The sequence below is a fragment of the Pogoniulus pusillus genome, chromosome 22 (genome assembly GCF_015220805.1).
Source record: "Pogoniulus pusillus isolate bPogPus1 chromosome 22, bPogPus1.pri, whole genome shotgun sequence".
NCBI classification, from domain to species: domain Eukaryota; kingdom Metazoa; phylum Chordata; class Aves; order Piciformes; family Lybiidae; genus Pogoniulus; species Pogoniulus pusillus.
In genome coordinates this window covers 1,939,459-1,959,669 of record NC_087285.1, presented here as the reverse complement: position 1 = coordinate 1,959,669, position 20,211 = coordinate 1,939,459, and the positions used below count along the sequence as shown (strand labels likewise).

General features: G+C 51.4%; 2 protein-coding genes across 7 annotated transcripts in view; both read right to left on the bottom strand.

The window, feature by feature from the left end:
- LOC135185089 (protocadherin gamma-A4-like) overlaps window positions 1–20,211 on the bottom strand; it is a 223,480-nt gene that overhangs the window by 138,829 nt on the left and 64,440 nt on the right. The window contains exon 1 of one of the 6 annotated variants that reach the window (XM_064161434.1): window positions 16,551–19,318. The exons of the other annotated variants lie outside the window; for them this stretch is intronic. Within the exon in view, the coding sequence (XP_064017504.1) occupies window positions 16,551–19,013 (2,463 nt within the window). The 5' untranslated portion in view covers window positions 19,014–19,318. Of the gene's footprint in view, window positions 1–16,550; window positions 19,319–20,211 lie in introns of those variants that run through there. 6 annotated transcript variants of the gene reach the window in all.
- Window positions 8,256–12,373, bottom strand: LOC135185088 (protocadherin gamma-A10-like). Its single transcript, XM_064161432.1, has one exon. The coding sequence runs from the start codon at window positions 11,124–11,126 to the stop codon at window positions 8,601–8,603; it is 2,526 nt and encodes an 841-aa protein (XP_064017502.1). The 5' UTR covers window positions 11,127–12,373; the 3' UTR covers window positions 8,256–8,600.

The following is a 20,211-nucleotide window of genomic DNA, read 5'->3' as shown; positions in this document are numbered from 1 at the left end:
CACATAAGCGCTGTAGACCTCCTCCTCGAACACCGGTGCGTTGTCGTTCACGTCCGACACCTCCAGCACCAGCTCAGCGCTGCTCGACAGCGCCGGGCTGCCCCGGTCCCTGGCCACCAGCGTCACGCGGTGCTCGGCTGCCTGCTCCCGGTCCAGCGCGCTCGCCGTCACCACCCTGTAGGAGCCTCCCGACAATGCCACGAGCGACAGCGGCGCCTCTCCCGACAGCTCGCACCGCACCTGACCGTTCTCCCCGGAGTCCGGGTCGTTCACGTTCACCAGGGCCACCACTGTGCCGACAGGAGCATCTTCCGGCACTGGGCTTGATACCGAAAGCATGGTGATTTCAGGAGCGTTGTCGTTCACGTCCAGCACCTCCACCTCCACCTTGCAGTGTGCCACGAGACCACCCCCGTCCCTCGCCTCCACCAGCAGCGTGTAGCTTCTAGTGTCTTCAAAATCCAGCGCTTCCTGCAACGTGATTATCCCTCTCTCTGCGTCCACCAGGAACTTCTGAAATACTTTGGCTGGCATTTCCCCGAGACCGTAGGTGATGCGAGCATTGGTTCCATAGTCTGAGTCGGTGGCTGAGACGTTCAGCACCATCGAGCCCGGAGGCGCGTCCTCTCGCAGGCTCACTCGGTACCTGTCAAGCGCGAACACGGGAGGGTTGTCATTAGCATCGGTGACGTTGATGCAGAGTTGGGCGGTGCCGCTGCGGGGCGGGTCTCCGCCGTCCAGCGCCGTCAGCACCAGGTGCAGACTCGGCTCACTCTCCCTATCCAGGGCTCGGCGCAGCACCAGCTCCGCGAACTTGCTGCCGTCCTCACTCTCCTTCACCTCCACCTCAAAGTACCTGTTGGTCTCCAGCTCGTAGCTCTGCAGGGAGTTGCTGCCCACGTCTGCATCTTCGGCTGCTCCCACGGCAAAGCGGGCACCAGGAGAAGTGAACTCGTTGATTTCCAGATGGAAATTTTCTCGTAGGAACTTCGGGGCGTTGTCATTGACATCCTGGATGTCCACCTCGACGCGGAAAACGTTGAGCGGGTTGTGCACCAGCGCCTCGAATCTGACGGAACAGGTTGGTGCCTCGCCGCACATCTCCTCCCGGTCCAGCCTCTCGCTCACGTACAGCTCTCCGCTCTCCTCGCTTACGGTGAAGTATTGCAGCTGCCGTTTAGCGGCGGACGTTAGCCGCAGCTTGCGTGCCGGCAGCTCGGCCGGGCTCAGCCCCAGGTCCCGCGCCAGCGGCCCCACCAGCGAGCCCCTGCTCAGCTCCTCGGGGATGGAGTAGCGGATCGGGTCCGGCGCCGCCTGGCAGCACAAACCCAGCAGCACAGCCGTCAGCAGCAGCACTCCTCCGTCTGCTCGCCGCTGCTCCGGCCTCTGTCTCTGATTCGCTGTATGTGTGCTCGCCATACTGTGGAGAGCGCTTGCCGCACTCCTGCCTCCTGCTGCTCCCCCCTCTCCCTTCCAGACGCTCTCGGCTCGGAACGTAGAGGCCGAGCGGAGTGCAGCGATCTCTACCTCAGCTCGGACGTGCCGTTCCCCGCGCCGCCTCTCACCTCTGCTGCCCGAGCCGCTTCTTCTCTGAGCCGCGCCGAGCGAGCGATCAGCCTGTGGGGGCCGGACGCTGCGGCGGCTGCGGCTGCGGCTGCAGCTCCAGCGCTTTTTCGAGTCGGGCAACAGCGGCACCCGGAGGCTGCGTGGCGCTATTGCAGCCGCCTGGTGGCTGCCACCACCAGGGACCGAGATTTCGATTGTGTATCCAGCTGTATGGTCTCTCCTTTTTCATATGCCTGTGCCCTTGTTTAATGCGAGTCCAAGATCTTTAAACAGTTTGTCCGTCAGGCGCTTTTAGGTAATTTCCACGAGTTACAATCAGTAGGTGAAGCAAATATTCATGAAAGATCAATTAAAAAGTATCTCACTTGCTCTTAATAAAATCAAGAGGAAGCTTTTTAGCACTCTGTTGGGTATTATCCCCCTTTTTTCTTCTGGATTGAATAGCAAGTTACTCCATGTTGGAGTAAGCAGTAACTGGAAACTAAAAGAAAACAAATGTAATTTCAGTCTCTTCCTGATGGACTTCGAAAATGTTGCTTTCTTTCTAGCATTTTTGCCTTCTGTTCTTGTAAATCTCTGATGTTTGACTCACTGTTGGTTTTTCTTTTAGAGAGGAGAACAATTACATTGAGAACGTAACACTTGAGAGGCAAAATCCTCCTTCTTTTCCTTTCTTTTCCTTTCTTTTCCTTTCTTTTCCTTTCTTTTCCTTTCTTTTCCTTTCTTTTCCTTTCTTTTCCTTTCTTTTCCTTTCTTTTCCTTTTCTTATTTCCCCCCCCATCTCCATACTTGCATATCTGATAATAGGAAAGTTCAAAGCCCTGCTTAGTCATTCATAGAATGAAGAGATCTCGAAGATCATTCTGTTCTCCTATTCTCCACAGGCAGACACATAATTTCCTAGAACAGGTTACTCAGAGGGCAAGAAATTAAAACTCTGAGGAATAAACAGAAGCTCTTAAGATAAACTTATTGATCAGAAAGTATCAAAATTGCATTGTACTGCAACTGAGTGGTTAAGGAAGAGCAATGACAAGCAGAGAAATCATCATCTGTTCCTCTGTGGGCCTGACACCAACAGATATATTCCATGCCTTATCTCCAACCCTACAAAGCTTTTAACTTCATCTCTGACCTTCACAGCTGGCACGGAATATATCAAGGAGCATAGAATCAGTCAGGGTTGGAAGGGACCTCAAGGATCAGACACTTCCAACTCCCCTTCCATGGACAGGGACACCCTACCCTAGAGCAGGTTGGCCAGAACCCCATCCAGCCTGGCCTTAAACACTTCCAGGGATAGGGCCTCAACCACCTCCCTGGGCAGCCCATTCCAAACCCTCACCACTCTCATGCTGAACAACTTCCTCCTCACATCCAGCCTAAACCTACCCATCTCCAGCTTCACTCCATTCCCCCCAGTCCTGTCACTCCCTGACAGCCTAAAAAGTCCTTCCCCAGCTTTTTTTTTAGGCCCCCTTCAGATACTGCAAGGCCACAATAAGGTCACCTTGGAGCCTTCTCTTCTCCAGACTGAACAGCCCAACTCTTTCAGTCTGTGCTCACAGGAGAGGTGCTCCAGCCCTCTGAGCATCCCAGTGGACCTTCTCTGGACACACTCCAGCATGTCCACATTCTTCTTGTAATGGGGGATTCAATACTGGACACAGTACTCCAGGTGGGGTCTCAGCAGAGCAGAGCAGAGAATCACTTTCCTAAGTAGATCTCTAGCTGCTCAGGCAGCTTCCTTTTATATCCCCCATTCCAGCTGTCCTTTCTTCCACTCCTTGCAGAGTTTCTTTTTGTGTAGCAGTGTGTCCAGGAGCTCCTTGCTCAGCCAGCCAGGCCTCCTAGCATTCTTCCCTGCTTTCCTCTTTGTTGGCATGCATTGCTCCTGGACACAGAGGAAGTGATCCTTGAATACTAACCAGCTATCCTGGGACCCTCTTCCCTCTAGAGCTTCTGTCCCATGATACTTTAGCCAGCAGATCCTTGCAGAAATCAAAGTCTGCATGCCTAAAGTCTTGGGTGGCAAGCCTGAAATATCTCCTCCTGATTGCCCTGGGAATCTTAAATTCAACTTCATCATGGTCACTGCAACCAAGGCTGTCCCTGAGCCTCATGTCAGCCACCAGCCCTTCCCTGTTGGTGAGAAAAAGGTCCAGCATGGCACCTTTTCTTGTTGGTTCCTCTACCATTTGGAAGAGAAAGTTGTCATCTATACAATCCAGGAACATCCTGGATTGATGATGCCTTGCTGTGTTGTCCCTCTGGCAGATGTCAGTGTGGTTGAAATCCCCCATGAGGACCAGGGCTTGTGACCTGAAAGCCACTTCTATTTGCCTGTGAAGGGCCTCATCTGTTTGGTCCTGCTGGACCAGATGCATAATGCATTCTGATCACACCAGGAAAGGAGGATATATGTTTGCTCAACAACATTCTGTGACTATGATTGCAGATTATAAATGTTGGAAGAGTCTCTCCCCTCTTTTTTCATCACACACACTGTCCCACAGAGAGACTTCTGCTAAACTCATGCTTTCATCTCCTCTCTGTACCAAAATCAAAACAGAAATGTAACCTCACATCTGCCTTTTACAAAAGCTGTAAGACAAGCAAGACCCAGCAATGCACAGCGTATGGCTAAACAAAGACATTCCACTGCTTAGAACCCAACCTACATGCAGAGGGAATCAGGAATACAAGGAACCATTAAAAGACCCAGAGTTGTCAGAGAAACTCACCAAGATTTCTTCTTGATCTTTACTGTAGTTGTTTAAATTTGCCCCCCAGAGCACCTGACAATCACTGAGGTCACAGCTGTGACCCAACTTGCTCTTTGGTCTGCTTTGTAGGGGGTTCATTCTAGGAAACAATCATCAGCTCTCAGGAACGTTTTCTGCTCTGTGGCCTAATTACCTGCATTAAAATATGAAGCTTTAAATCTAGACAGCTCATGGGCCTCTTTCTCAAGCTAAGACATCTTCATGTGGCAAAAGAATTCCCAAGGAAAACAAGTATTTGCTGCAACACAGTGCTCAGAGTTTCAAAGGCAACAGCTCTGTCCAGAAATGGGGAAAGTGAACCACAGCTTCCCAACAAAAGGCTAAGAGAAAGTTTAGTTCCAACTGTAAGGAATGGCACAAGCCTTGGCACCAGGCACGAAGTCAAACCATTTCCCAGCCTGAACCACAATGATCCACCTACTTTGGTTTAAGCCAGCTTCTCACCTTCTTTGCTCTTCGTTTACAGCTGATGTACCCAAAATACTGGCCATATCTCAGTAAGAAGCATAAGGTCATAGTAACAAATACAAGTGTAGCAAAACCTCTCCCTTGACTGCTGAGCATCTTCAAGGACTGGATGGAAATTGCTCCCCAAGCACAGCAAGTGTAAGAAGTTTCTTGATGTTTTGTTACCAGCCACAATGGGACACAGCTTTAAACCTGGACAAAAAAACCCAAACAAAGCAAGAGAAGAATTGGAAACCTCTGGCCATGGGTTAACATTTCTGATTCTGTGAACCAGTAGGTACAAAAGAAAGGCATTTGCTTGGTAAAATGTCCAGGGGAGGCTCACTCAGGAGCTCACAACACAGACTATAGACACAGCTCCTCAAAGTTATTTCTTTGAATAACCAAGCAAAGAAAATACATGGAACCACAGCTATGGGCCTCATCTAACAGCTAGGACAAAGTGCAATTTTACTGCTTCCTTTTGGCCATTTCCCACTATGCCACAGAGAACTCTTCCACCTGCCCTGTCTCTGAACACACAGAGTAAAGCTGCCTCTGCGGGCACACACCACTGAGAGAAAAGTTGTGAGCACAACTTGCAGCCAGGGGATCACAACACAGGTGCATGCCAAGAAATCTTTCTTCTGCTCATTCCATGTAACTTGAAGAACCCTTAAAAGTTTCAGAAGACTATAACCCATATGGAGGTCAATTAAAGTCCAGATTATCCAAGTGAAAGACAATATCATCTTTCTTCAGGGCCAGGGGAAATGGGAAGGTACATTATATCATCATGTTAATGTGGAGTTTGGTAAAAGTTCATTGTGAGAGGATAGTGTGCTATGATCACTCCAAGAAGGGAGATTCCCCTCACCACCATTCTTAGAACAAAACAGAGGGATTCTAAAGCACACAAACTGTAAACTACTAAAATAAACCAGGAACTGCTATCAGCAGCTCCTTCATGACAGGGTCACAAAGGGAAAGGTTCAGGAGGCTCTCTTGTCCTGTCTTTGTCACACATACTCTTCCTCTATGATGACATAGCTAAGGTGATGACTACATCTATTCCTCCCAACAGGGACAGAATACAAAGAGATGCTCACATCTCCTGCCCTCCCCACCTACTGGAGCAAAAGGTATTAACACAATGCATTGCTAAATGAAGCTATGCTGCTAGTTACAAGCAAACCTACACAGGTAAGAAACCAACGAAAGGAAAGCAAACCTAAGAGCACACAAAAGTTATCCATAGCTCAAGCTGCAAGTGTGACCCTAAAGTCTCACTCTGGGCTACACAGTAGGAGCTTTCCATTTAATAAATAGCCATCAGACCTCATTGTTACTTCACTGTGGCCTGGTCATGTCCTGCAAGTATGAAGAGCCCTAAGTGGAAACACCTTCTTATGGGCCTCTTTCTCAAGCTCAGCCTTTTGAAAATGTAAAACACATTCTGGTTTAGCTTCTGCTTGATTATCCTCACACCTGAAATCCTGTATTAGGTGACTAAAGTCAGTATTTGCTGCAAAAGAATACCCAACTCAAATGCAGAAGCAGTAGTAAAAGTAAGGACACTGAACCACAACCTTCCAGGAAACACAAGCCTGAAATGAAGTGTAACCACAACTATGAAGAAAGGCTACAATCACCACATTACATGGAGATACACAAGAGGAAAGGAGGTTTCACTAATTAAATGCAATCCTCTCTACCTAGAGGCTTTGTTCTACATGTATAGTTACTGCACAAATACTTTAGGGCTGGAGAACCATCCTAGCCTTTCAGGACAGAGACACCAGCATGACAGCAGGAATGACACAAGCCTTGGCACCAAGCATGAAATCAAATCAGTGTTCATTAACACCACATCAACCCACATATTTTCCTGATTTCTCACCCTCCTCACTCCCTGTTCATAACCTCTGTCTACTCACAGACAGGATCCAACAGTTTAGCAATCAGCCACAGGCAAAACCCCATGTCAGTCAGTGGCTTCTTATGGAAACAGAAGAAATCCACCATCCACAGGAAACAGAATATAGCAGGAAAGCCTGACCAGGTGGAGTTTCAGCACTGAGATACCTGAATAAAAGGCACCTTCAGACTCATTTTATGTGCTCCAGGGATTTTTATGTAGGCCTGGGAATCAATGGAACACATGCCATACATCCACCAGTGACTCCTCACACAAAGAACCAACAAGACTCTTCTCAAACTGTTCACATCATTGATGTCCATCATTTGCAAATGGAAAGTCACACTGACAGCTTCTCCTGACCATAGAAAACACCTGGCTTCTTGCCATGCCTATCTGCCAAGCAAGACCATCTATGAAACACATCAGTGAAAATCTTTCTCTTTACAGATGGAAGGAACATACCTGACAGTCAGACAAAGGTACCAGATGTGATCTTCAACACAACATCAAAGACTTACCTTCAGAACATCAAAACCATCAATGCAGTAAGTTAACACCTGCAGAAAATAGGGATGTAGGCTTCTAGAACACAGTCCCTAAGAGCAGGCCTATAATTCAGTTATTTAGTAGGTAATGAGTACACAGTTTGCTCTTCCCAAACTCCCATTATGACACTTGCTATAAATAAGGAATGTAAGTTGTGATGTCATTAAGAAATGATGACAATCAGCAAATGCAAATGGAAGAACCTCCCAGGAGTTCCAGGAGACCTGCTGAGATGAAGCTCCCAGTATAGGATAGTACAGCTGGACACTGAACAGGGAAAGGGGCAACACATTCTCTTGGGCCTTTCAACAGCTACTCAGGCACATCTCCTGGGACTCACAACCTGAATGTTTCAAAACTTGCATTGTGCAAAAGGCCCTCAGGAATTTCAGGCATGTGACATTGGAGGGACTTTTATCCAGACACTTTTTCTTCAGAGTCAGCTACTATCACACCACGGACTTTGGATGGATCTCAGCATCAAGAAGAAAGTTACATTTGCCTTGTCACTTGTTTACTGGGAATGAAGAATGTCCAACTGTCTAAAGGCAAAGAGGGAGCTGTCCTCAGAAAAGACTAAGTCAGTGATCATCTGCAGGGGCTCAAAATCTTTCTCCTTCTATCCCACTATGTTCTCTCCCTTCCTCATATCCCTCCTGGTATAACATGTACTGTTCAAGAAAAGATACACATTCCACGTTAAATAAGACTTTAGAGTTGATAACTCTGTGGAACACATCTTGCATTTTCTCTTTCACAGGCCGATACAACAGAGACTTTCTCAGATAATCACAATTCTTACTAATATCTTTCACCTTCAAATCATGCAAAGACATATAACTGAGGGACAGTTGTTGCCAGCCCTGTTCCACCAACCAAGGCAAAAACACCAGTGTGGATGAATATCAAGATGTACCACTGCATACTGTCATCAGAGAGAAATAGAACAGGTAAGAAGTGTAGAAGCCATGACCAAGCAGATTGTAGAGGCTTAAATGCTCCTATTGAAGGCAGTCTCGTCTTTTGGGAAGATGTCTGATCCTGCTTTTAATGCACTCTCCCACTGGCTTATACATCAACACAACCCTTCAGAAGAGATCAAACTGAGGGGGAAACCAGGATTGCATTAATCAGGGGACACAATGAGAAACAACCTGGTATGGGACAAAAGCACAGAGCACACGCTAACCGAACTCCTGCCAACAGCAGCCCGACCACGGCTCCTGCCTCCCACACCAAAAATTACGCTGAGCCATAACCTCACGATCACCTGCCGGAAGCAAGAGGCGTCAGCAGCCAACAGGAAACTTTGCCTTCCTTGTCAGGAACCCTGCCTAGGCAGCAGGCAGACAAGGATAGGAAGAGGGCAGAGGAGCAGAAGCAGCAGGAATGGAAGGTCTGTGGGAGCAGGTAGGTGGAGAGGCACTCACCGGGGCATTGTCCGCGTCGTGCGAGCGGGAGCCGGCAGGGTCCTCCCCGAGCAGCGGGGCGGGTTCGTCGGGCTGCGGGTGGACCGGAAGGGTGTCACAGCAGCTGGCAGGAGACAAGCGGAGCTGGCTCTTGCGAGAATCGGTGGTGAGAGACATTTCGTGCGAGTAGGAGCGCAGGAAGGCGCGGACGCCGTCGATGCCCACGAAGTGCGTGGCCGGGACGCCACGCAAGACCTCGCCCGCCGCCGGAGGCAGCTGCGAGCGGCGCCAACGCCGCAGGCGCAATGCTAGCAAGAGTAACAGGAAGGCGAGGAAGAGGCAGGAGACAGCTGCCACGGCCAGCACCAGCCAGCGCGTCAGGCTGCCCGCTGGCTCGCCCGGCACTGCTGCCGCCGCGCTGCCCATTTCGGAGAGCATGTCGGCCACGTTCTCGGCCAGCACCACCGTCAGCGTGGCCGTGGCAGACAGCGCCGGCCGCCCGTGGTCCTTCACCAGCACCACCAGGCTCTGCCGGGCCGCGTCGCGGGCCAGCGGGAAGCGCGCAGTGCGCACCTCGCCGCTGTGCAGCCCGACGCGGAACAGCCCCGGCTCCGTCGCCTTGGCCAGCTCGTACGACAGCCACGCGTTCTGACCCGCGTCCGCGTCCACCGCCACCACCTTGGCCACCAGCGACCCGGGCTCCGCCGACCGCGCCGCCAGCTCCACGCCCGACCAGCCACGGACACCGGCCCCGGACACGGGCGCCGGCGCTGGGTACAGCACCTGCGGCGCGTTGTCGTTCTCGTCCACGATCACGATCCGCACCGACACGTTGCTGCTCAGCGCCGGGGAGCCGCCGTCCTCCGCCACCACCCACAGCCCCACCTCGCGCACCTCCTCGTAGTCGAAGGAGCGCAGCGCGTACAGCGCGCCCGTCTCCGCCTGCACCGACACGTACGACGACAGCGGCACGTCCCGCACCCGCCCCTCGCCCAGCCGGTACCGCACGCGCGCGTTCTGCCCCCAGTCCGCGTCCCTCGCCCGCACCGTCAGCACCAGCGCGCCCGCCGCGTTGTTCTCGGCCAGCCGGGCGCTGTAGCTCGCCTCGCTGAACACCGGTGCGTTGTCGTTAACGTCCAGCACCCTGAGGGTCAGCACCGTGCTGCTCCACAGAGGCGGTGACCCGCCATCGGCTGTTCGCACCGTCACGTTGTACTCTGACACATCCTCCCGGTCCAGTTCTTTCGTCGTCACCACGCTGTAATAGCTGCCGCGAGAGCTCTGCAGCCGGAACGGGACTCCCGCGTCCAGGGAGCACCGCACCTGGCCGTTGGCCCCCGAGTCCCCGTCCTGCACGTGCAGCAGGGCCACCACGGTCCCTGGTGGGGAGTCCTCAGAGATCTCTCTCAGCTGAGAAGTAACTGTCAATTCGGGTGTGTTGTCATTGACATCTGTCACTGTAATCACCACTTTCGTAGTGTCGGAAAGCTCTCCTCCGTCGTGTGCCTGTATCTCGAGCTCATGTATGGAGATCTCCTCAAAGTCGATTTCCTTTTTAAGGGATATTTCTCCTGTATCCTCATCCAGGTGGAAAAGTTCCGACGCTTTGTCTGAAATTTTATGGAAACTGTATTTCACGTGTCCGTTGATCCCCTCATCGCGGTCAGTGGCCGTTACAACGACGAGGGTGGAGCCCACGGACACGTCCTCTGGCACACGCACCGTGTACTCTGCAGCACTGAACACGGGCGCGTTGTCGTTCGCGTCCAGCACTACCACTCGGATCCGCGCTGTGCCCGTCAGCGGCGGCTCGCCGCCGTCCCTCGCTCTCAGCACCAGCTCGTGAAAGGCCGCCTCCTCCCGGTCCAGTGCCTTGGCCAGCACCAGCTCGGGACGCCGATCGCTGCCGTGGTCAGCCTGCACGACCAGTGAGAAGTGCTCATCACCACTCAGCTCGTAGCTCTGCAGGGAATTCGGCCCCGAGTCCGGGTCCTGTGCGTCTCGGAGAGGAAACCGTGAGCCCAGCGCTGTCATCTCGCTCACTCTCAGTTGCATTTCTGTCTCTCGAAAGCTGGGAGCGTTGTCATTAATGTCCGTGATTTCCACTTCGATGTCATAAACCTGCATTTCTCCTTCCACTATCATCTCACATCGCAACATGCATTTCTCCAGCAGCCGGCACAGCTGCTCTCTGTCTATCCTCTCTGCCGTCACCAAATGTCCCGTCTTGCCGTGCAGAGAGAAATACTGCGTCCTACCTCTGTCTATGAGACGCATCACCGCCATCTGCAGCCCCAGGTCCTTGGCTACGTCGCCCACGAACGAGCCCTTGGGCAGTTCTTCTGGCACTGAGTAGCGCAGCTGTCCCCATGCCGCCTCCCATGCCGACAGCAGGACGCAGCACAGCAGTGCCCGAGCCCACCGGCCCCAGGTCCTCCCTGCCGCGCGCATTTCCACCGCCGCCACAGATCTCAATCCGCCTCTGCCTCCTGGTTCGGCTCCTCGCTGCCTTCCGCTGCTGCCTGTCCCTTCGGTTCGCTTAAGCTCGGCTCCGCACGGTGGGGACCGCTCGAACGCCGAAACAGCGAGCGAGCCGAGATGCAGCGGGCGGGGCTGCCGGCACCGCTTCGGCTTTCTCTGGCTCCTCCTTAGTCAACAGCGGCGCCCGCAGCCTCCTCCCTGAACTGCAGCCACTTCGATGCTGCAGCGGATAGCAGGTCCGCTCAGGGTTTAGACAGTGATACGAAATCTTCTCATAACATGATGTTGACAACCTTACCGCAGTCGTCCGAAATCACAGTCTCCACACACACTCAACGCCTACTTTAAACGCTTTTACCTCACCCTTTCGGTAGACCAATAGTCACGTTCATTCCCCACATCCCGACCAACAAAACGAAAGATCCTCCCTCAAACGGACACCGATGGTTTCCTGTTGTGGCTTTTTTTATGTGATTTTTTTCCCCCCTTAACTGCTCGCGTTAGTGGCATACTACCTCCTTAGGAAATCTGATCTCCTAAGGGAGATTTATGTATAGTAATACATTATTTTTCATTACATGACGTCCAAAACTGTTACGAGTCTTATCCTGCTCTTCCAATAGCACAATCTCCAAGTCTTTCTTTCTTTTTTCTTTAAGTACAAGGGTAATAAAATAAACCATTGAAAAGATAAAATAGGAAAACATGCTGTGAAATGCAGCGCATTATTATCAGAGCCTCCCTCGGAGAAGCTCATTAACCAAAACATCAGGAAGTTGGCTTTAAATACCGGAGTTCATACCAAATACCTTTCAAATTAACTACATCACCGCCACACACCTGCCGTGGGCATCTATCCCTACAAGACCTTCCGGGGAACACATTCCAGGAGGAGGCTCTCCTGTTTGAAAATCATTGTGTTACTCACTTGATCACTTTACACTGATTGTTTCACAACTACCCAATAGGCAGGAAGCAGAGTCATGGTCTTGTCTCTGTGACTTTCTTCTGAGACAGAAGAAAAAAGAAGAAAAAGCACCAAATACACCTGACCGGGTGTGCTAGTTTGAAGCAAGCTGGGATGTTTTGGTAAAAGAACTAGATAACAGGCAGTGAAATGAAAAACAATTGTGTCTACTTCTCTCACAGTCACGCTGAGAACTCTGGGAAGAAGAAAGACTTTTTTCTCCATTTTGTTTCTCACTCTTGCTTTTGCCTTAGACCTGGTCACATCTCATTAACCCTGCTCCTACTAACCTTGCTCCCTAACCTCTTGGCTGCACCTCTTTTCTTCCTGAGAACTGGGGTAAGGTTGAGAGGGCCGGGGGGAGGTGTTGGGGTGGTTTGAGAGCCCCTCCTGGGGACTTAGGTTTCTGGGAGGGGAGTTGTGCTTTTGTATTGTTTATCCTTTGTATATTTCTGTATATAATTGTATATAACTGTATATATTGTAAATAGCTGCTTGTAAATTCTGCTAGCTGTAAATAAATTGCTTCATCTATATTCCCAGAGGCCGTCTGAGTTAGCTGGGGCAAATACAAAGTGTGGGAGGGGCGGGGTAACCCCCAAACCATCACATTTTTAATTGGCTTTCCCAACGTGGGGCCAGATATTTTGGAGTGAGTGGAAATTAGCTCTGGGAATTAAGATGAAGCTAATCAAGCAGCTATTGTATTTGGTTGGTGCATTGCTCTGGTCTGGTTTTGTTTTCTTGGTATTTAGTTGGTTAAAAGGTCAAATTGTTGCTTATTTCATTGATCTGGCTTATAATAAGGCTAAAGCTAAGGTTTCAGATATGTTCTGGAGCTGGGGTGATTTTATTCTTGGTTATGCTGGTTTTAATATCTCTGAGAATATTACCAAGGACATTACAGGAGCTCTGGTCAATAATGTGACAATGGTCCAACTTGGAGTCTTTGGCAGAGAGCTCCAAATGAGACACGTGGTCGTCCACTTGGTTTCTGGGGACGTTGTTACAGAGGTTCAGAGACAAATTACACTGCAACTGAGAAAGAGATTCTAGCAGCCTATGAGGGAGTGAAAGCAGCTTCTGAAGTGATTGGAACTGAGTCACAATTGCTTTTAGCTCCTAGACTGCCAGTTCTTAACTGGATGTTCAAAGGCAAAGGTTCATCACCACATCATGCCACAGATGCAACCTGGTCTAAATGGATGGCTTTGATAACCCAACGAGCACAAATGGGTAATCTTGACCGACCTGGTCTGGTGGAGGTGATCACCAACTGGCCGGAAGGCACAGACTGTTCCAAACCTCCAGAGGAGAAAATAACTCGTGCTGAGGAAGCTCCTCCCTATGGTGATCTCTCTGATGAGGAAAAGAACTATGCTTTGTTCACAGATGGTTCCTGTCGTCTTGTTGGGAACAAGCGAATATGGAAGTCAGCGGTTTGGAGTCCAACCAGGAGAGTTACCGAAACGAAAGATGGAGAAGGAGAATCCAGTCAGTTCGCTGAGGTAAAAGCTGTTCAACTTGCTCTTGATGTGGCTGAACGTGAGAATTGGCCTATCCTTTACCTCTACACCGACTCGTGGATGGTAGCCAATGCTCTATGGGGTTGGCTGAAGGACTGGAAGAAGAATGGTTGGCAGAGGAAAGGAAAGCCTATTTGGTGTGCTGATCTATGGCAGGACATTGATGCACGGCTGGAGAGAACTCCAGTGAAGGTGCGGCACGTAGATGCACACATGCCCAAGAGCAGAGCCACTGAGGAGCATCAACACAACCAGAAGGCAGACCAAGCTGCTAAGATTGCTCAAGTTGATACTAACTCTGAACTTGACATTGACCTTGATTGGAAACACCGAGGTGAGCTGTTCTTAGCTCGGTGGGCCCATGACTCATCTGGACATCAAGGCAGAGATGGAACATACCGATGGGCTCGTGATAGGTCAATTGACTTGTCCATGGACGCTATCACCCAAGTCATCTATGACTGTGACATTTGTGCTGCTATTAAGCAGGCTAAGCGAATCAAGCCCTTATGGTATGGTGAGAGATGGTCAAAGTACAAGTATGGTGAAGCCTGGCAGATTGACTACATCACTTTACCTCGATCTCGTTCTGGCAAGCAGTATGTGCTAACGATGGTAGAAGCCAGCACTGGATGGTTGGAAACCTATCCAGTTCCACATGCTACTGCACGTAACACCATTGTTGGTTTGGAGAGACAGATCTTGTGGAGACATGGAACTCCAGAAAGAATCGAGTCAGACAATGGCACTCATTTCAAGAATAATCTTGTAAAAAACTGGGCCAAAGAGCATGGTATTGAATGGATCTATCACATACCCTACTATGCACCAGCTTCAGGGAAGATTGAGCACTACAATGGTTTGCTGAAAACCACCCTAAAAGCCATGGGGGGTGGAACTCTAAAAAACTGGGACAAACATTTATCACAAGCTACCTGGTTGGTAAATAGTAGAGGTTCAGTAAATAGAGCAGGACCTGCACAATCAGATTTGGTCCAAACAGTAGACAGTGATAAAGTTCCTGTTGTACATGAGAAAAATCTGTTAGGGAAAACTGTTTGGGTATTTTCTCCTTCGGGCGAAGGGAAACCTGTCCGAGGGGTGGTTTCTGCTGAGGGTCCTGGTCATACATACTGGGTAATGCAGGAGAATGGTGAAATCCAGTGTATTCCACAGAGAAATTTAACCTTAGCTGAGAGAGTTTAAATTCAAGCTGTTAGGAGTTTTTCTGTTCTAGGTAACATCGGCGCCCAACACTGAGAGAATCTACGATAGAATCTACAGTACGTGAGCACAAACCCAACATCACCTGGGAGTCCCTGTTCTGAGCTTTTGAATCACCTACATCTGATTGAAGTGTGAACTGAACTTGTATATATTGTTTTAGTGAAAATATTGGTTTAGATTAGATTGGATAATTCTCAGCGATACTCTGAGCGAAGTAGACAAGGGGTGGATTGTGCTAGTTTGAAGCAAGCTGGGATGTTTTGGTAAAAGAACTAGATAACAGGCAGTGAAATGAAAAAACAATTGTGTCTACTTCTCTCACAGTCACGCTGAGAACTCTGGGAAGAAGAAAGACTTTTTTCTCCATTTTGTTTCTCACTCTTGCTTTTGCCTTAGACCTGGTCACATCTCATTAACCCTGCTCCTACTAACCTTGCTCCCTAACCTCTTGGCTGCACCTCTTTTCTTCCTGAGAACTGGGGTAAGGTTGAGAGGGCCGGGGGGAGGTGTTGGGGTGGTTTGAGAGCCCCTCCTGGGGACTTAGGTTTCTGGGAGGGGAGTTGTGCTTTTGTATTGTTTATCCTTTGTATATTTCTGTATATAATTGTATATAACTGTATATATTGTAAATAGCTGCTTGTAAATTCTGCTAGCTGTAAATAAATTGCTTCATCTATATTCCCAGAGGCCGTCTGAGTTAGCTGGGGCAAATACAAAGTGTGGGAGGGGCGGGGTAACCCCCAAACCATCACACCGGGCTGTTCCCATCCTGCAACCTACTCTAGCAATACGGAGGCAATTCTACCCTCGATACTGTGAGCTGGATTAAAGCAATGGGATTCTTCACTGAAGGCACAGACATAATGATATCAGCCAATACTGAGAAAGGACGGATGATCTCCCTATTAAACAAATAATATACCAACCTTTTGTCAGAAATCAAGGTTTAAATGCTTGCACCGTATAAATAACCTATTAGCATAATCATGGAATCTTCCGTTTAGCAGAGCACCTTTTCATGAAAGCACTGCAGGAAGAGAGAAGACAAGCAGAGCTGCATAGCCTGAACTATGTGGAGCGTTTGTAAATTGACACGTTCAGGTGTCTAATTGCTGTCGTTAATAGACTGATTGTCGAGAGATTACCACTATAGTTAGAGGCCACTAGTTGTTAGAGGCAAGCCCAACCCTAATTTTAAAGACCAGTTGAGTAAGCGGATTTCGCTGCTCCCCTGTCAACGCAATTTACGAGATCCAAAGACTTGTTTTTGGGATAGGAGAATGGGAACATAAGTAGCTTTGAAATACACATGCCGAAAGGGTTTGATTCTCTGTTTTGTTCGTTTGTTTGTTTCGGAGTTGTTGTTTTGGTGTTGGTTAGGGTTTTTCCCTATATGTGTGTTTGTGTAGGCCTCTTGTTTGTTTTCTTCTGGCTTTGTCGATGACATTTCACTCAACACCTGCACATGTGTATAAAACACAGACCAGGAATCTACAGTCACAGAAGAACTAAGAAATGCCACCGTAACCTGCCTGGTCAGAGGGATAAAAGAATAACCCTTTTCTTCCCATCAAGGACACGTGTAAAACTCCCCAGGCACATCACCTGAAAATACTTCAAGCAAAATCTCAGAAAGGGTCCAAAAGAACAAGGAATGCCCCGGAGCTTACCGACCTGAGGTGCGTCTGGGTCTGCAGGTGGATCTCCCGCGACGGTGGTGTTATTTGGGTTCGGCTTCGTGCAGGACTCCCCGCCGAGCGTCGCCTCCGCAGGAAGGATGGGCAGCGGCGGAGGCAGACAAGCAGCCTCGGTCAGGGCGCGTCCCGGCGCCACGCACAGGTTGTAGGAGTAGGGCAAGGTGCCCTCGCAGAAGTCGGCCGGGAAGGCGGCACTGGCCAGAGAGAAGCGCTGCGCGCCCAGGCAGCGCAGCACGGGGGGCGGCCCGGCCCTCCGCAGCCGCGCCAGCAGGGCCAGCAGCAGGCTGAGCAGGAAGAGCGCCGAGAGCAGCGCCAGCGCCAGCACCAGGTAGAACTGCAGCTCCGCCGGCGACTCCACGCCCGCCGGGCGCTCGCTCAGCTCCGGCAGCGCCTCCTGCAAGCTCTCGGCCAGCACCACGTGCAGCGTGGCCGTGGCCGACAGCGCCGGCTGCCCGTGGTCCTTCACCAGCGCCACCAGCCGCTGCTTGCCCGCGTCGCGCTCCGACACGGCCCGCGCCGTGCGCACCTCGCCGCTGTGCAGCCCCAGGCGGAAGAGCGCCGGCTCCGCCGCCTGCACCAGCTCGTACGACAGCCACGCGTTGCGCCCCGCGTCCGCGTCCACCGCCACCACCTTGGCCACCAGGTAGCCGGCCTCTGCCGAGCGCGGCACCACCTCGAACGGCGGCGTTTCGCCTCCTGACGCCGCTGCTGTCGTCGGCCAGAGCACCCGCGGCGCGTTGTCGTTGCGGTCCAGCACGAAGATGCGCACCGTGGCCGTGGAGCTGCGCGCCGGCACTCCGCCGTCCTGCGCCCTTACCGCCACGGCGAACTCGCGGCACTGCTCGTAGTCGAAGGAGCGCTGCGCGTACACGGCGCCGCTCTGCGCCTCCACGGACACCGGCGGTGGCGCCTCGCCTGCGCTGCCTCCCTCCAGCCAGTAGCTGACGCGCCCGTTGGCGCCCGCGTCCGCGTCCCGAGCCAGCACGCGCAGCACCTGCGCTCCCGCCGCGTTGTTCTCTTCCACGTAGGCGCTGTAGACCTCCTCCTCGAACACCGGTGCGTTGTCGTTCACGTCCGACACCTCCAGTACCAGCTCAGCGCTGCTCGACAGCGCCGGGCTGCCCCGGTCCCTGGCCACCAGCGTCACGCGGTGCTCGGCTGCCTGCTCCCGGTCCAGCGCGCTCGCCGTCACCACCTTGTAGGAGCCACTTGAAGATGCCACGAGCGACAGCGGCGCCTCTCCCGACAGCTCGCACCTCACCTGACCATTCTCCCCAGAGTCCGGGTCGTTTACGTTCACCAGGGCCACCACCGTGCCGACAGGAGCGTCCTCAGAAACTGGAGTCGATATCGAAAGCATAACAATTTCGGGGGCGTTGTCGTTCACGTCCAGCACCTCCACTTCTACTTCACAGTGTGCCACCAGCCCACCCCCGTCCCTCGCCTCGACTGCCAAGCCAAAGGAGGACGTGTCTTCGAAATCCAGCGCTTCCTGCAGCGTGATTATCCCGCTCTCTGAGTCCACCATAAACTTCTGAAGTACCTTGGCTGGCATTTTCCCGAAGCCATAGGTGATGTGTGCGTTCGTGCCGGCGTCAGCGTCGGTGGCCGAGACGTTCAGAACCAGGGCGCCAGGGGGCTCGTTCTCGCGCAGGCTCACCCGGTACCGATCCTGCGTGAATACTGGGAGGTTGTCGTTAGCGTCGGTGACATTTATGTAGAGCTGGGCGGTGCCGCTGCGGGGCGGGTCGCCGCCGTCCAGCGCGGTCAGCACTAGACGCAGGCTCTCTTCAGTCTCCCTGTCCAGGGCTCGGCGCAGCACCAGCTCCGCAAACTTGCTGCCGTCCTGCTTCTCCTTCACCTCCACCTCAAAGTACCTGTTGGTCTCCAGCTTGTAGCTCTGCAGGGAGTTGCTGCCCACGTCTGCGTCTTCGGCCACACCCAAGTAATAGCGGGCGCCGGGAGAAGTGAACTCGTTGATTTCCAGATCGAATTGGTCTTGGAGGAAGCGTGGGGCGTTGTCGTTGATGTCCTGGATGGCTACTTCGACGTGGAAAACGTTGAGCGGGTTGTCCACAAGTGCCTCAAATCTGACGGAACAGGTTGGTGCCTTGCCGCACATCTCCTCCCGGTCCAGCCTCTCGCTCACGTACAGCTCTCCGCTCTCTTCGCTTACGGTGAAGTATTGCAGCTGCCGCTTAGCGGTAGACGTTAGCCGCAGCTTGCGTGCCGGTAACTCGGCCGGGCTCAGTCTCAGGTCCCGCGCTAGCGGCCCCACGAGTGAGCCTCTGCTCAGCTCTTCGGGGATGGAGTAGCGGATCGGCTCCGGCGCCGCCTGGCAGCACAAACCCAGCAGCACAGCGGTCAGCAGCAGGGCTCGCCCGGCTACTCGCCGCCAACCCGGGCTCTCGTTCTCACTCGGGCTCTGTCTTCCCGCCATTGCGGACAGTTCAGGAGCCGCCGGAAGGCAGCGATCTCGGTGCCGGCTCGGACGCAGCTGTTCCCCTCGCCGCCTCTCGCCTCTGTTGCCCGTGCCGCTGCCACTCCGGCTGGCGCTGAGAGAACGAGCAGCCTGCGGGGGAGGAACGCTGCTGCGGCTCCGGCTACTACTCCGCGTTGGGCAACAGCGACACCTGATGGCGGTGACCGGGAATGTGAGCTACGAGCATCCATGTTTTCGGTCTCATCTTTCATAAGTTTCTGCACTTACTTAATGCTACTCCAAAGGAGTTTAAACATATTCTCTGTCAAGTGCAAAATTTTAGGTCACGCACAGTAAATAGTCATTAGTAAATATTCGTGACAGAACAATCAATATAGAAACTTAGCTGCTCTTAGTAAAATCATGATGGAATTCGCAAGAGCTGTGGTCTTTCAGCTCTGCTGTCTCGGTTTTTAATCCATTGAAATGCAGATATCCTTACTTACTGTCACTCTAAAAGAGTTTTAGATTGACATTTGCTCTCAGGTGCCTTTAGGTCACCTCCTTGAAGTCACAGGGAGCAGAGGAAGGAAATGTTAACAAGAGTATCTCATCTGATCATAAGAAAACAAAAAAGGAGGGTTTTAGCAGTCTGTCAGGTATTTTCTATTATGATTTTCTGGCTTGGAACGAGTATCAATAAAGAAATATCTGTGTTGGGTAAACAATAAGTAAGCAGAACAAAGCAAAACTCATTTCAGTGTTTTTGTTCTGGGATTCCTAAAGTTTTATGTCTTTCCATCATTTCTTCCTTTTCCTTTAGTCTGACCCATTCTTAATCTTTCTTCTGGGAAGAAGAATAATTATACTGAGAATATAACACCCCAAAGGCAATATGTATTCTAAGAAAACAGAATAGCATTTACTATTGTGTCTGTGTTTGCATTTCCTATTTGTAGAGCTAACATTGGAAATGTGCAAAATGACATTGAGTCTTTCCTGGAGCACACAATAGTTAAGATTGGAAGAGATCCTATAGGATCATCCTCCCCTATGAAGTAGGCAGACACATCCTTCCCTAGAGCAGGTTGCTCAGAAGGCAAGAAGAAGAAACAGGGCAATGAATGGATTTTCTTAGGCCACGTTTTTTGACTGGAAGGAATGGAAATGCCATTGTACCACAATTAAGTGGTTAAGAGAGAAGTGACAAACTTGG